Source organism: Borostomias antarcticus (genome assembly GCF_949987555.1).
Source record: "Borostomias antarcticus genome assembly, chromosome: 10".
Lineage (NCBI taxonomy): Eukaryota > Metazoa > Chordata > Actinopteri > Stomiiformes > Stomiidae > Borostomias > Borostomias antarcticus.
This window is the reverse complement of record NC_140243.1, coordinates 7,617,863-7,635,369: the sequence shown is the minus strand read 5'-3', so window position 1 is coordinate 7,635,369 and position 17,507 is coordinate 7,617,863. Positions and strand designations below refer to the sequence as shown.

General features: G+C 47.7%; 1 protein-coding gene across 1 annotated transcript in view; it reads left to right on the top strand.

Moving 5' to 3' along the window:
• The window catches only part of ryk (receptor like tyrosine kinase), a 45,224-nt gene that overhangs the window by 20,309 nt on the left and 7,408 nt on the right, over positions 1–17,507 (top strand). The window contains exons 6-11 of the mRNA XM_084444781.1: positions 891–1,032; positions 1,985–2,085; positions 5,497–5,574; positions 12,852–12,977; positions 15,198–15,284; positions 16,345–16,414. Of these exons, the coding sequence (XP_084300907.1) occupies positions 891–1,032; positions 1,985–2,085; positions 5,497–5,574; positions 12,852–12,977; positions 15,198–15,284; positions 16,345–16,414 (604 nt within the window). The remainder of the gene's footprint in view (positions 1–890; positions 1,033–1,984; positions 2,086–5,496; positions 5,575–12,851; positions 12,978–15,197; positions 15,285–16,344; positions 16,415–17,507) is intronic.

The following is a 17,507-nucleotide window of genomic DNA, read 5'->3' as shown; positions in this document are numbered from 1 at the left end:
TCTCCCTGGCTGGGGGTCATTCAGGCACAGTGTAGAGAGTCTGCTGCCCCAGCAATGCACCATTAGCTGGCCTGCCTTTCCCTTCTGCCTGGGTGGGCCGGAGGAACCCGTGGCCCCTCCCAGCCTTTTAGAAGCGCTGAGAGCAGGAGAGCTGCGAGCGCCAGGGGCCTGAGAGTAGCCTCTGGTGTTACAGGCCTCCATTAGCCCTGAGTGGTCCACTCAATGGCATATACTGTGTGTGTGTGTGTGTGTGTGCGTGCGTGCGTGCGTGCGTGCGTGCGTGCGTGCGTGCGTGCGTGCGTGCGTGCGTGATTCCACCACAATCACATTTCCTGTCTCCCTCTCACTCTCTACTCTAAAGTAGGTCATACTGTCCTTCAGACCTCATGATGATGACAATATGATTGGGCGGCCCGTAGCTGGGGAGGTAGAGCGGCCAGCTGGGGATCACAAGGTCCCCGGTTTGATCCCAGCTCCCGGCGGTGTGCCCAAGTGTCCTTGAGCGAGACACTGAACCCCAAAATTGTTCTCATGTGGCACGGTGGCACAGTACTTAGGACAGTCGCCTCACAGGGTTAGGGCTAGCCTTCTGCTCCTGGCTGCCCTTGGAGGAAGGACAGCATGGATGGGTTGAAAGCAGAGAAACATTTCATCGGTGGACGCTCCTGCATGTCGTGTGTGTTTCGGTGTCACCGCCTCCCTACACTGTCTGCTGCGTTTGCACTGTATGATAAATAAAGACCTTCTTCTTCTTCTTCTTCTTGAATTATATATTGAAGTGTAAATAACTCCCCCTGGTTTGTGACCCCCATTTCCAGTGTTATTTCCATGCGCCACTACTGTATTAGCCCTTTTCCTGCATGTGACCTTTGACCTCTCTGCCCTGTCAGTAGACAGCGTGACGGCCCCCACCACCTCCACCCGGGTGTTCTACATCAGCGTGGGCGTCTGCTGCGCCGTGATCTTCCTGGTGGCCATCATCCTCGCCGTCCTCCACCTGCACAGCATGAAGAGGGTGGAGCTGGACGACAGGTCAGTCGCCTCTACCCTCGGACCCTGGTCAGCGGTAAAACGCCAGCCCAGGCCGCCGTCGTACGGAAGCTCCAGCTCCGACTCAGCCAGCCATGGAAGCCGTTGTGTGGATGCGAGCCGCACCGCACCGATGTCCAAAAAAGATTAGAAATGGCACGTCTTAAATGAGAGCTCCATACAACAAGATGGAACAAGCCCGGTACAGCTTTCTCCCTCCGGCTGGCTGTAGACAGCTGCGTTCCATGAGTTATCATCACATCTATATACAGTATGTGGCATTAGACAGGTTCTATAATGTCTCTATAATGTCAATTGATTGCGAAAGATTCAGGTCATCTTACAGTAGCAGCAGCCCCGGTGTTAACCGAGTCAGTTATGAATCCTCCTCCTGTCCTCATAGAAACAAACATCCCCTTCACAATCACAGGAATTCATTTAACACAATATTTGAGACAAATCAAGTTGCTTTAATTACTTTATTTATTTATTTACTTCTTGAAGAATTGGTTTGATTTGATCACACTGCCTTTAGGCAAGCTGAATGTGGGATCCAGGACAGAACCTCCTCTTGTAGAGAATCAGGGTTTTCTGGTGTGACCTATGGAGGGGTGACTAGCCCCGCAGAACGCTCTGTGCTGCATTCAGGCTTGATAGCTGATTAGGACAGGCTGGAGATGGTCCGTCTAATCTAAATTATGGTATAACATTGTTCGATAACTGTTGAGAGGGTAGGTGCTCCAGTCTTCCACCTATGTGAATAATAACGCCTCTCTCCTCTCCCCTCTCCTCCCCTCTCCCCTCTCCTCCCCTCTCCTCTCTCCCCCCTCTCCCCTCTCCTCCTCCCCTCTCCTCTCTCCCCCCTCTCCCCTCTCCCCCTCCCCCCTCCCCTCCCCTCTCCTCCCCTCTCCTCTCCTCTCCTCTCCCCTCTCCTCTCTCTCCTCTTCTCCTCCAGTGTGAGTGACAGTGGCAGCTCCCAGGGTTTGTCCCAACCGTCTACCCAGACTACCCAGTATCTGAGGGCCGACACCCCCAACAACGCCACCCCAGTCACCAGTAAGATCCTCTCCTACTGTACCTCTCTTCTACCACACAAACACACACACACACACACACACACAATTAGGGGTGTCACGATTCTCAAATTCACAATTTGATTTGTTTTAGAGGTCACTTTTCAATTCAATTTTATAAAAAACAACACAAATAATAAACAGCTCTGACATTTATTCCATTGTTAGGCTATCAAGGTTATCTTGATTTGTAGACGTTCCAACAAAGGTCCCCACTCCAGGTCGAAAGAAACGTGAGCTTTCACTTCAGCTCCACATGCCATCTCTAGCCAATTCTAACATTGGCTAGGCTAGCTAATGTTTAGCCAGTACTAAACCTTTTGAATTATACCATTAGTGTATCATGCAGCTAAGAAATGATCTAAAACACAGCTAATTTTTGCTACTCTAGCCTACTTGGCTACTCTAGCTTGCTGGGACTGAAATCAGTAATGGAAAACAGCCAGCTCGATATAACTAGTATAGTCTACAGCAACGGCTGTTCTTAAGCTAGCCAGCTGTTCTAGCTATTCTATGAATGTCCGTTTGGCAGGAGACGTATAACTAGCTACTAGCACACGTTAGCTGGCTGTGTTTTGCTTTGTTCCCAATTTCAGTGTCATCAACGAAGATAGATAGATAGATAGATAGATAGATAGATAGATAGATCATGTATGTATAGTGAAGCAATAACTCATTAGAGGGTGTGGTACATAAATATATATGTCTAGGAGTACACATCCATCCATCCAGGCCGTATAGATATATCTAGTAATACACATATATACGTACACACATGCACACCTCCACAACACTCAGAAGGTTAGGCACTGTTATACAGACTGATGGCTACTGGCATAAAGGAATGACTAAATCACTCCGTGTTGCACCTGGGTGGGATGAGCCTGTGGCTGAAGGTGCTCCCCATCTGCCACAGCTCATCATAGAGGGGATGAGAGAGGTTGTCCAGGATAGACTTCAGTTCGTCCCTCATCCTCCTCTCCACCACAGCCTCCAGGCTCTCCAGTTGTTGCCCCACAACAGAGCTGGCCTTCCTCACCAGCTTGTTTGACTCCCCCGATTTGATGCTGCAACCCCAGCAGGCAACGGCAAAGAACCGTGTGCTCTCTACCACGAGTGGTAGAACATCCTCAGCAGCCTGCTACACACATCGAAGGACCTGAGCCTCCTGAGGAAGAACAGTCTGCTCTGTCCTTTCCTGTAGAGTGCCTCAGTGTTGTCAGTCAAGTCCAGTTTGTTGTTCAGGTACACTCCCAGGAACTTGTATGAGTCTACCATCTCAACTTCGTTTCCCTGGATGGTGATGGGGGTTGGAGGGCTGGAGCTGGTTCTCCTCAGACCATTCAACAAATCTCCTGATCATATCCCTGTACTCCTCCTCATCCTCTGCCCTGATGCAGCCCACAATGGAGGAGTCGTCCGAGAACTTCTGGAGGTGGCACGCTCCAGAGTTGTGGTTGAAGTAGGAGGTGTAGTGGGTGAACAGGAAAGGTGACAGGACTCGCTCGTGCCCGAGTCTACTTGTATACAATCCCTTACGTAGGATAACTTTCTTTCTCTGTCGTCCTCGGATAAACTCTCCCTCCAGCAGTGTTCCCTCCATGCATGCACCAGTGCTTTCCAAAACCGTCCAATGTTTTCAATGCGTAAGCGCCTTGTGTCTGATTGAATACAACCAGCTTGGCTATCATTAAAAAGAAAACCTATAGCTTTCCCAACTAGCTTGGTTATCGTTCAAACGAAAACCTATAGCTACCTTTCCCAACTAGCTTGGCTCAAACGAAAACATAGCTTCCTTATGACATATGGGCAAGTAGACTAACGTTACTCTTGTTTACATTTTACCTGCTTGATTTGTCTGCCTTGCAGGACGCAGGGGTGGGGAGGAAAAAAATACTTAGAGAATCGAATCGCGAGATCCTGTTTTTGATTTCGATGAACGAAATCAGACGGCCATTTCGATCAATTTTCGATTGTGAATCGAAATTGTGACATCCCTTCACACACACACACGCACGCACACACACACGCGCACACACGTGCGCGCACACACACAAACACACACTGTGTGCAAATAAGAGCAGGCTTGTCCAAGAGTGGAATCTTATCACAGGTTTGCAAGGCGTAGTTTACAGGTTCCTGTTCTAGCAAGAGCGTTTGGAGAGCTCCTCCGACCATTGTCTGTAGACTGTGAATAAATGACCTCTGTGTCCTGTGCAGCATGGTGGGCTGCCCTCCGACCCTGTCCTGCTGCACCTCTGCGTTTGTCCAAGCATGTTTTTCTTCCTTTCTCTCGGCCGGGCTCAAACACCCTACGCTCACAGTCGCATCAGGACTTCTATGTCATGACCGTGGTCTCCAGCCAGACGCTACCCTGGCTGGTGGTTTTAGGTCCTCTGGCCTCGGGTACTAAATGATCCCCAGTCACACGTCTGCCTGTCTCTCTTCCTGCCCTCCGACCCCAAATCCTGCATTCCTCCGCCAAACTGGATAATGAGCAGTGAATGATCTAATTGGCTAAACTGGAATCAGAAGGTTGCAATAAACCTTGTTCTTCCTTGTCCCCACTGTGTGTGTGTGGGTGTGTGTGTGTGTGTGTGTGTGTGTGTGTGTGTGTGTGTGTGTGAGTGCATTTGTGCATGCATGTGTGTCTAAGTGTGTGTTGCAAAAAGTGTTTGGCACTAGAAAGCCCAGTGTACAGTCATTATAACTGCATTCCTCCAGTAGAGGTCAGCATTGTAATTAATGTGAGATGGAAAAAATCAACACACTGCCACTCTTCGAGTAACTGTGCCTTCAAGTCAAAGCTTCAAATAAGCAGAAGAAGCAGAATCCCTCTCGGGACATAAGCATTCGGGTCAAGCATTTTCCATTCAGTCTTGCTTCCAACATTTTTCACCATAATTCATCACACCGGTTCACCGGTGCTCTCACCCTGTCACATCATCGCCATCTAGTGGCTGCAGTTCACCTCACACGTGGTTATGTCTGCCTGCTCACCCCTCTTTCTTTAGTCTTGTGATTGCTTGTGATCCACCAGCCATTTTACCTTGGAAGCTCTGTGGGTTGGTTCACCTTGATTACTAGCCTGCCTCGTCATGTGACCCCCAGAACGTGGCCTATGGTTCTGCTAGAGGTCCCGAGTCAGCGTTTGTGACTCGCCTCGCCGTGTCCATACGCCACAATCTCCACACCCATGAGACGAGGCGGGGTTTGTAATTTTGGACGAGCTGCCCATCGAAGCACCTCTTTCTCACTCACTCTCTCTCTCCCGCCCTCCCCTCCTCTCTCTCTCTCTCTCTCTCTCTCTCTCTCTTTCTCTCTCTCTCTCTCTCATACTCTCATACTCTCTCTCTCTCTCCATCCTCCCCTCCTCTCCTCATCTTGCCATCAGACCCTGGTACTGCACCCATACTCCAGCTTGCTGCCGCCTCCTTCCCCAACCCCGGTGTCCCCTCCCACGAAACCAAAAGTAAGTCCCCTGTGTAGCCCTGGAGAACGAGAGCTCAGTCACACATGCTGGAGCTTCCTGCCTCTAACCCGCGTCGGTCCCATCAAGTGTTTGTGTGTCTTATTTCCGCAACTGCTTTTTTTATTAACTCCTGTATGTTTCTCTCTAGTCAGTCTCGTCTCACTCTGAAGGTTATAGGTCGTGGATCTGAAGGTTATAGGTCGTGGATCGGAAGGTTATAGGTCGTGGATCTGAAGGTTATAGGTCGTGGATCTGAAGGTTATAGGTCGTGGATCTGAAGGTTATAGGTCGTGGATGGAATCCCTTCATAACTGTTCTTCTGTATTTTGGTGTCACGCTGTATTGCATGACGGAACCTAAGAGTCACTTACCTAGCAGATCTTAGCCAGATGAAAGCCTTCGCTGTGTGGACAGGTTCAGGAATACATGAATAAATATGTATTTATTTAACCTTTATTTTACCAGGGAAGTCCTACTGAGATTGGTGCTTGGTGCTTGCTTTACTTAGGAATATCACATCACTAATTCTAACTTGTAAGTAGATATATTTCACTGCACTGCAGACAGTGCTGGGCTCTGCTTTGTGGATATGCTTGTCAATATTCTCCTTGGTGAGGGCATTGCAGTGGTCACCATCAGTAGATCATAGTTGAATGTCCATTCTTTCAGAGGTGGTTAGGACTGTGCATTTTGCTGTTCTCAGTACGTCCTCTAGGTGGCAGTAGTATGACAAAGTCTTTTACTGCATGTCTCAGTCAGACACTGAGTAAATACTAGATTGTGATGATTTTTTGTAGTCCATGTTCAAGCTTGGCTGATAGTATCTCGGTCGCTATATCCAACCTTGGATTAGATGTCACTGATCATATAATATCCAGAGGTCAGGAACCCATAGTCTTGATCTTGAGTCATCACAGGTCTCCTGACTGTCTCTGCCCTCACGTTGAACTCCACCACAAAGTTCATATTCACAATGTCATAGGAAGGATTAGAGTTGTAAAGGGGAGGGAAGTGTAAATGTATCAATTTCCCCCATGGGATCAATAAAGTGTCTCTAATCTAAACTTCCAGAAAACCATGGTAATGTTGTCTTGGGAATTTGAGGAATATTTTATGTTTTTATTTTACTTTTTACATAATGTTTATCTAAAGATTAGTCTTTAATAATTCAACTGCTTTTTATTTGCTATATATTTATTTATTTAGCTTTTATATGAGTGATTAGCTCCCCTGATTGGTGAGGCAGTGTTGTGCAGGTCATAATAAGATAAGATATACTTTAATAATCCCCGTGAGGGAGGATTGAGGTTTCAGTAGTGGAAAAGGTACACAAGCAATGGGGAAAAGTACACAGTAAAATAAATAGAGAATATACATAGATAATATACACAATGGATCAAATAAACTTACAAAAACAAATTTTTAAATAAAAATTATAATGATTAAAAAATTATAATAAAATAAATACATAAAATAATAATATACACACACATATGGCATGGCTTGATATAGGATATATACATACATACATACATACATACATACATACATACATACTGTACACACACACACACACACACACACACACACACACACACACTCAAAACATTCAGGAACACTCAGGCACTGTTATAGAGTCTGATGGCCGCTGGCACAAAGGGGGGTTCAGTTCAGAACCGCTCAGTATTGCACCTGAGTGGGATGAGCCTGTGGCTGAAGGTGCTCCCCATCTGCCACAACTCATCATGGAGGGGATGAGAGAGGTTGTCCAGCATGGACTTCAGCTTGTCCCTCATCCTCCTCTCCACCACAGCCTCCAGGCTGTCCAGTTGTTGCCCCACGACAGAGCTGGGTTTCCTCACCAGCTTGTTCAGCTTGTCTCTCCAGACCTGGTGCTTCCTCCCCAGCAGCAACGGCAAAGAACAGTGTGCTGACTACCACAGACTGGTAGAACATCTGCAGCAGCCTGCTACACACGTCGAAGGACCTGAGCCTCCTAAGGAAGAATAATCTGCTCTGTCCTTTCCAGAGGATCTCAGTGTTGTCAGTCAAGTCCAGTTTGTTGTTCAGGTCACTCCCAGGAACTTGTATGAGTCCACCATCTCAATTTCCTCCCCTTGGATGGCAATAGAGGTTGAGAGTCTCTTGTTTGTTCTGAAGTCCACCACCAGTTCCTTGGTCTTGCTGATGTTGAGTTGGAGCTGGTTCTCCTCAGACCATCTGACAAATCTCCTGACCACATCCCTGTACTCCTCATCATCATCTGCCCTGATGCAGCCCACGATGGAGGAGTTGTCCAAGAACCTCTGGAGGTGGCATGCTGCAGAGTTGTGGTTGAGGTTGGTGGTGTAGAGGGTGAACAGGAAAGCTGACAGGACGGTTCCTTGGGGGGCCGGTGTTGCTTATCACCACCTCAGACAGGCAGTGGCTGTGGCCTGCCAGTGAGGTAGTCCATGATCCAGCGTGTCCCATCAGTGAGATAGTCCATGATCCAGCGTGTCCCATCAGTGAGATAGTCCATGATCCAGCGTGTCCCATCACTGAGATAGTCCATGATCCAGCATGTCCCATCAGTGAGATAGTCCATGATCCAGCGTGTCCCATCAGTGAGGTAGTCCATGATCCAGCGTGTCCCATCAGTGAGGTAGTCCATGATCCAGCGTGTCCCATCAGTGTGAGGTAGTCCATGATCCAGCGTGTCCCATCAGTGAGGTAGTCCATGATCCAGCGTGTCCCATCAGTGAGGTAGTCCATGATCCAGCGTGTCCCATCAGTGAGGTGGCCCGTGATCCAGGCCACCATGTTGTGGTCTAACTTCATGGCAGGGAGCTTGATCATCATCACGGCATTTAGCATCCTTCCTGTTAGTCAGCTGGTTGACTACATGCCATTGTGATTTAAGTAAATTGTTAAAAGTGATGATGATGATATAATCAACTTTTTAATAAATAAATAAATAGTTGTTAATTCGATCTAGTTGCCTACTGTATGCTTGTTGCTGACATTGTAACTAAACTTACCAAGCATTTCTGATTTGCTCAGCTCGCTAGGTAATGCTTGCTATTTCATCAGAGGCTGAAAACATGATGTAGGTTGCACATATGAATGTGGTGCAGACATAATTTCAGTTGCTGTTTTACATTATTTGTAGGCTAATTTAAGTAATTCGCCCTCTCTACATTTCTGTACAATGCCACACTCAGCTTCAGGGGTTTTGGGGCTAAAGAATTAGTAACCGCCTGAAATAAATGTACGCACCCACATTTGGAGTATGAAGCCAAATCTGTTTAATGACTCTTATTAGTCATTTATTTGAAATTCAACAGATAGTGTTATATCCTCAGTTACAGTTTCATTATCTGTGAGCGTACTTGCTTATGCTCCGTCTTACATCGCACATTAATTTCCATGGAAATTTTCCTCTTCTGAAAATGTTGCAACCCCTGGCAGGACGCAGGAAGAGGACGTACTGTCCTATCTGTACATCGGTATGAATGAAAGACCATTCCAGGTTTCCTGAATTGCTAATAGTGCTTGTTAGCCTTCTAGTACGCTCGGGGGTGGTTAGTGAATCTTGATTACGACAGTGGGGTTGCTCAACCTTTCTGTGGTCTGCCGGCTGCAGGGTTGAGTCTGTCTTTGTGGCTCAACCCTGAGTGGTTAACCGCATGCTTTAGACTGAGAACAGCTGCACACACTGTTCACACTGCTCACATACAAGGACATTCTTCTCTATTTTTATCTTCAGGCAGTATAGAGGGGAGGGAGAGAGACATGAAGGCATAATGTGTGTAATCTCTAATCATCATTGACATATTGTGTATCCAGGGTCTGTGTTTATATAGATGGGGTCATGTTTACACTGCATGGTTACCTGTTCAGAAGTTGTGGGGAGTTTATGGTGCTGTTGTGGTACAGTATTATGGGTGTAGCAGACAGGAACATCTACCTGTGTAAGTGTGGAAAAATTTAAGACTGTGAAACAAACTACTCAGACAAAGAGCTTACTGTTAGATACTTCATGTTTTATTGTCAACAAACAACACACCCAAGCCCAGAGTTGCCTGCAGTCACAACTGAGGTGTCAGCACAAAACCTCAAACATTTATAACCTTTGAGAATTACGTTTTCATCACTACTTGGTTGGATAACAAGAGTGGGGTGGTACCGGGCTACAAACAAAGATGCATCACAGATTATATTAGTCTAGTAGGAACGGGGGATACATCAATGCACCCCATGGATGTATTTTTATAACTTTTATAAAGTTTTTTGTTATCCTCAAGGGATCTAGTAAACAATTTTTGATGTTCCCAACACAAAATATTGTCCCATGGGTCCCTTGTGTCCATCTTGGATTTCTGGCAAAAAATGCAAAACAACATAACTTTTTAACTATATATCACACAGGGACAAATGACCCAATGTTTCTGTATCATTTTGGCACGAGGAATTGATTGAGAGTATTATTGTCATGATGGTAACAAGTTGGGTATATCAAAACTCAAAAAATAAGATAAAAAAGTCCTCTGTACAAAAGGAAGAACTGGTGGTAGTTAACCGTGCACCCCAAAGTCCAACTTCATTTTTGCAGTGCTCAAGGTGCAGAAATTGTCATGTTCTCAACTCAGATTTGGTGGCCATTTTGGATTTCCAACATAAATTAAAAATCGACATAACTTTTGAACTAGAGATCATACAGAAACAAATTACCAAATTTTTCAGTATAATTTTGGCATGAATGAATTGATTGACAGGGCTATTTTCATGATTTTAATAAGTTTGGTATATTAAAACAAGAACAAATTCTGTACAATAATGGTGGAACTGGTGGTTGTTAATCATGCCTAAGTCAAAGGAACGCAAGAGAGATGATGGTGGTGGGTCAGAAGAACGTCCTCCTGTAGTGTTTTGTGAGCTGGTTGTTAGTACGGTAATCATCTGTGGCACAGCATTGTTTGAGCTGGTGCAGTGTGATGACCGGGTTCACATGCTCAGTGAGAGAGCAGGATAGTAGTGGACACTGCTTGGGGCTTGTGGCCCCCGTGATAAAGAGGAGTTCTCCTTTGATTTTTATCTAGCTGGCCCCTCGGGTGAGCGTTCGGTTTGTAGACGGGTGGGCAATGGTTGGAATCAGACCAGTAGAGTACTGTATTACAGTAGCTTGGATACTAGGTGAAAATAGGGAGGAGAGGACCTCCATGGCTCCTACAGGGGCATTTGTACGGCGGCTTACTTAACGGCAGCTCATGAGTCTTACTGGGTCACAGCTAGCTGGCTAAGGCGCGTGGCGCAACGGAGGCCTCTATGACAATGAGTGATTGGATAGCATTGCTGATTGGATAGCATTGCTGAAGGAGCGGTTCTCCTTAGAGGCTATGTGGGCAGAACAAAGCGAGAGAGCATCAATTTGAGCTTGAGATAGAGGAGAGGGAGCTTGAGGAGGAGGAGGAGAGAGAGACAGTTTCAGCGGGAGCTGGAGAAGATCCCGGCTAGGTCACGTGACACTGAGTTTTACTTTTTCCCGTTAGAGTTGCTGTTCTGAGTCAGAACCAGTTTCCTCCTTGCTGTCAGTGAATCACCCTGCAGGTGAGAGGGGGTGAGAGAACTTTCTGTCCTCTCCCCCGAACTGCGCCGAGCGCTGGTTAGTGAGAAGTTGGCAGTTGGAACCCAGGGGCCTGGAGCCGTCATGTCAGTACAGTGCAGTGATGTCCCTGGACGCTTGGGGAGCCCTTCTCGCTTCCTCTGGTTCTGTAGTGTTGCCAGATACTGAGAAGTTGACTAGGGAGTTCCCTGAGGTCTTGATGGCATGTGTCAAGATATCAAGCTGTTGATGTAGCCTCGGGAGAGATGAAGGAGCCCTTGGTGGAGTTGGCAGATACATTTATGGTTCACTTAAAGGAAGTATAGCAGAGGCCCGTAGTAAATCTCAGAGATACTTTCATGGGTCACCTGAAGGAGGTTGAGGAGGAGTCAGTGTTGGATCTAGCTGACACACTGACAATGAGGCCATTCTAGACAGTGTTGGGGCTTGCTAACTCTCACCGCCTGGCTAACCTGTAGTGAGCGTCAGCAGGGCCCTAAAACTGTCAACAATGACGTCGTTGTCTAGGGGTGATTCATCGCTAACACTAAAACCTCTCCCGCCACGTAGCTGGGGAGATAGAGTGGCCTGCTGGGGATCGCAGCGGTTTTGCTCGGTTTGATCCCAGCTCCCGGCAGTGTGCCGAAGTGTCCTTGAGCAAGACACTGAACCCCAAAATTGCTCACGTGCGGCACGGTGGTGCAGTATTTAGTACTATCGCCTCACAGCAAGAAGGTCTCCCGGGCCTTTCTGTGCAGAGTTTGCATGTTCTCCCAGTGTTCACAAGAGTTATCTCGCAATACGAGAAACGTGCAGAAAAACAGGTGCTCTTCAGTCCGGTCCCTGACCAGGACTTGGACTGAGCACTTGGAATCGGTCCTGGCTGCCCCTGGAAGAGTACAGCTTGGAGTGGATAAATGCAGAGGACAACCTCCACTGGTGACCACTGAAGATGTGTGTGTGTGTGTTGTGTGGGCTGTGTTGCCCCTCACGAAAAATGGGTCATTATTTTCAGTATGATGTTTAGTTCAAAAGTTATGTAGATTTTCAATTTACAAACAGACCCATGGGACAATATTTTGAGTTGGGAACATCAAAATGTGTTTACTAGAAACCTTGAGGATTACAAAAAATTAAGTAAGAAAAATACATCCGTGGGATGCATGTGAACCCCACCTTCCTACTAGACTACCTGTCAGGTCAGGTCAGGTCAGGTCAGAGCGTCCCAGGACAGACTAACCGCCTGGCGTCCAGTGCAAAATAAAACCAAACGCAGGCAAAAGAGTTACGATGCAGCATTCAGTCACAAATTTCTGCATTCAATAAATTGAACCTTTAATATGTGGCTATGAATTATTGTTGAAAAACCGTATACAGTAGACCATATCATACACAGAAAAAAACACCACATACGCTAACGGCCCCAATGTCTGTCTGTCGGTGCACAGAGTGGTTATGAACTGATGCTTGACTGTATACTCTGAGCAGTTTTGATGCAGCTCGTCGGTGGGCTTTTTCTTGTAATTGTTTGAATTCTCTGAACTGTTATGTTGAACAGGTATGCAGAACATTTCTGTGGATGTTGATTAATGTGTGTGTTGGTGCGTGTGTGCGTGTGTGCGTGTGTGTGTGTGTGTGTGCGTGTGTGTGCGTGTGTGCGTGTGTGCGTGCGTGTGTGTGTGTGTGTGTGTAGGCTACCCGTCCCTGCGCATCGAGAAGAATGACCTGAGGAGTGTGACCCTCATGGAAGCCAAAGCCAAGGTCAAAGACATCGCCATCTCCAGGGAGAGGGTCACATTACGAGATGTGCTGCATGAAGGTACAGTTGTGTACCACACACACACACACACACACACACTGTTATGCACCCAAATATGGACCTCCCCAAGGCATCCTGTGATTCTGTTCAGCGACACATCATCTCAACTATGGCCTTGTAACGGATTTCCGTCCTAAGGCCAGCCTGTGGATTGTATAAACTGAATCTGTGTGTGCACGCGTGCGTGCCTATGTATCTCCGTATGTCATCTATGTCAGCCTGCGCTGCTGCCAAATAGTGATCTGGTTCCGCTGTGTTGCCGTCACACAGGAAGAGTCCGGTTGTAGTGAGAGACGCTGCAGTGCAGCTCTGAGCTCCGTGTCAATAGCTCCCTTTCCACTGTGGGCCAAACCTGATGCTTGAACCTAATTCCAGGGATTCTGCACCCTCTCAACTGTGCTGTGCTAAGCTTAAACACGGCATCACCAGGAACTGTAGCCCCGCTACAGACCTGCTCCAGTGGTCAGGGCCACAGCTGTGGCCTACTGCTTGCATGTCATATGACCTGCTATTCCTTAGGGACAAGCAACGAGCCCTAGCAACCAAAATGTAAAGGTGCAGTATGCGGTTTGGCACAGAAACCTTTTTTTATTTCTATTCTCATTACATCCTGACAGCAATCAATAAATAAAGTGCTCTGACACTATAATGAAATAAATCCGTAATCTGTGGAAGTCGGAGGACTGTAAAAATACAAATTTTTAGTTAACAATGTGAAATGATTGGATATTTTACCTGCCTGTTAACCTACAGTACTGTACCTACCTGCCTAGCAACTTTCATTTGTTTTCTCCGAGTTTGGAGGAGTGGCTTAGGAGGGAGGCCTGAAAGGAGGGGCGGGGATTTTGTCGGTTGCATTAAATAAAATCTTAACAGGAAATCACAAACCGCATACTGCACCTTTAATGCCCGACCTGATTTTGATAGCAATCTAGCCTACCGTGAACAAAGTGTACTGCTGTGCAACATATCAACCGTCCAGTTGTCAAAACTAATTGCCAACTAACTGGTTATGCTAGCCAGGAATTTTCAAAGTTCAGTATGCCTTAATCAGATCTCATGTTCAGTTTGATTGATGGCTTTTCCACAGACCGCAAAGAACAATATCAGCTATCATTTAGAGTTGAAAGGATTGTAAGCCTGCTTATTAATGAATTACAGTGATGAATGTCTTAAGTGTGGATTCAGTCTGTTGGTCTTTCCCTTTGCCAGTACAGAAGCAGTCTCCCTGTACCAGTCTGCTGAGTCTTTGTGGGTGTATATCTGAATCAAATCTGCAGTTGACCATGATCATCTTGTTCCTTGACCCTGTAGGGTGTGTGCCTTGTGCAAGGAGAGTTGTTTTTGCCAAAGCGCTTGGCACCCGTCCCATTCACACTGTGTTCTATCACAGAATTACCTCACTGCTCTCGTGACCGTCCTGCTCACCAGAGGTCGGAGTGTTTTACGGCGTGGTGGTGGAGGAGGAGGATGAGGAGGAGGAGGAGGGTGTTGGATGTCTGAGGGGGACACTCCTTCAGTGTGGGGTGTGTGTGTGGGGGGAGTTGTTTGGGGATTTGTGTGTGGTTTGGGGTGGGGGTGGTTGGTGTGTGTGGGGGGGGGTTGTTGCAGGTCCAGACTCATCCCGGATGACAGACACAGGCCCGGGAGGGAGACGGTTACTAACACTAGCCCTGTTGTTATCCCTTCCCGACTCCTCCTGTTGGAACATAGGGCCAAGTTATCCTCCAGGCTCCAGGAATCTTCTGTTTGTATTGATAGATTATGCTCTTAAAATACCGTTTTACCTCAGCGATTAAGACCGCCACCCCCGACTCTCTGTGGAGCTGTGCAGGGATACCAAGACTCACAAGGGAGTGATGGGACTGGTTTCACGAGGCTTAGCCACCTCTCTTTTACATGGCTAAGACACTCAGTATAGCACTGTTGCCCCCTTGAGCTCATGCTCTTGTTTTGGCTCTTGTCAGAAGACCCCCTCCTGTAGTTGCTGTAGCTCTAGGTGCTTTATTTATCTCCGAGCGGAAATGGTTGAACTGTAGAGAGAAAAACCACTGTGAACAATGAGCCTGTCCACCTCTGCCCACTGCTCAGGCATGCATGGCAGCCAGTGAGAGAGACGGCATTTCTGTCCGTGTGTGAGACTTGTCGTTGCTCCGCCCCCACCCCCGCCCACCCACTTGCCATTTTCCACCATTTAAACACGCGGCATGTCTTCTACAGGGACGTTTGGCCGCATCTTTCACGGCGTGCTCTTGGACGAGAAGGATCCCAGTAAGGAGAAGCAAGTCTTTGTGAAGACGGTGAAAGGTAAGCCGTCCGTCCACTCATCACTGCCACGGCCGGTTAGCTCGGCAGAACAGCTGCTGTCCGCGTTCATAAATCCAAACATTGTGCTGGAAAGGTCAGTGTCACGGCTTCCCGTCTCCATCTCGGGGGCAACTTGCCGTGAGTCTAGGAAATAAACTGGTTGGCAGGGAACGCGTGGCGGTACGGCCGGAATGCCGGGATGTACCAGATTTATCTGAGCAGTCTGTGCGTGGGGCCCTATTAGCTTCTACATCTCTTATCTCTACACTCGAGACCTTCACAGGCCGTCACAGAAATGTTTGATACAGAGACTTGTGGTGCAGGGAGGGGAGGGGGGGGGGCAGTATTGATATAACCTCAGGATGACCTGAATTGGTTAGACAGTGTTCATATCAGCAGTAATAATGGCAGTGAGACTTGAATGAATGGGCTAAGAAATGCACTTATAGGGGTTAGCTAGGGTTTTTTCCCCGTTCTAAAAATCAAAGGTGTAGGTTCCCCTGAGGTAACCACTGCGGTCTCCTGTCCGACTGCCCTGCCGAGGTTGCCCTGCCCTCACCGTTGCCCCGTGTTTATTCAGGGCGGGGTAGGTGCCAGACGGTGAACAATGCGGCCATGTCAAGCTCGCTCCACTTCCTCCTCCAACACCCCTGGGGCAGGAAACAGTACTGGTTCCCATGAGCGCCAAGTGGCGGCGAAAGCTGGTCGGAGAGATTAACCAGCCAGAACCCCCGGACTTGCTTGGCAGGAGTCCGTCTTCAGTCCATGCTTCCAACTAAAAGATGATATAACCCAAAACGGATGTTTTGTGGCTGGTCCCCTCGCACAGAACCAAACCACGTCGAGGTTGCAGGGGGGTCGTCGAACGGCCGTCGTGACCTTTTCACAGCCCGGTCAGGAGCGAGTCAGTGGTTTTGACGAGGAGAAGCCTAGCCATAGATTATCGCGAAGAAGCAAAAGTTGAGTGTAGATAACCGCTTCAGCATTTAGTCTCTACTGTTGTAGAATGTGTGCGTCTGTTATGATTCTAATGCCCCTCTGGTCTGTTGGCGTTCCTCAGAACACGCCTCGGAGGTGCAGGTGACCATGATGTTGACGGAGAGCTGCAAGCTTCGGGGGCTCCACCACAGGTGAGCGAGAACAAGCCGAGCCATGGCAACACCCTGGGGGCGGGGGGGGGGGGGGCGCCGTTTTCGTTCCAGAGCCTCCAGGATTCTCAAATGTCCCGGCGAGATACTCGAGATACTTCACGTTAAACGTCATAAACGCAGAGGATCTGAGCGCTGCGGCCATTTCACAGTTTCCCCGAGTCTTCAGCAAATGTCTCTTACTCACTCTTCCTGCAGTGCACCCAGCCACCGGAACCACTGTCTTCTGTAATACTGTAGAGCTGTAGATATCGAAAGATTCCCCCTGCCTTGCACATGATGACCTCTTCCTATAGGACATGGTGTCTGTATTTGACGTCACTCAGGTCACAGTACAGTATACGTGAATATGAAACCAGTTGTACTGAACTTTTTCGTGTGTGTAATCGTGACTCAATTGTGACGCAGGAATGTCATCATCTCTTGAGTGTCTTTCCAGATGGCTTCATCTTTTACATAACACTACTTATGTCTGCCGCCACTTTTATAGACATTTGTTTTTGTAATCATGACTCAGAATGGCAGGTATGTCATCATCCCTTGAGTTTCCAAATGTCTTCATCTTTTACATAACACTACTGTACTGTACGTACAGGATGTTTTTAATTCAATCGTCAATTCACAATATACAATACAATTCACCATACAATTCAAGTACATTACAAAACATAAAGCAACACATGAATATAATAATAATATTCAAATTGTTTAGCTTGTGTTTGGTTGGCCTGGCTGATTTGGAATGTGACGTCCGTGTTCTTGCGGCGCGCCGTGTGACTCTAGCGCCAGGTTCCAGGCTGCTGCAACACTGTCCACCCCCAGACTGCCCTCAGCGTTGAGACACTGGACCGCGGCCTGTCCTGTTTCCACGATGTGAGAGAGGAGGTTTGGCCTCCCTGTAGGTCGGCCCCGCACCTTCTCCTTCTCCCTTACTGAGGTCAAGTGGCTCGGCGGGGGCAGCGTCTCATCGGCACTTCCTCTGCGGTTCTGTGCAATCACCACCACCCCCGCGGCCATTTTTTCACTTTTTGTGACTCGGTTTCTCAGAAACCCGCGCTTTGTGTCACTCTCACCA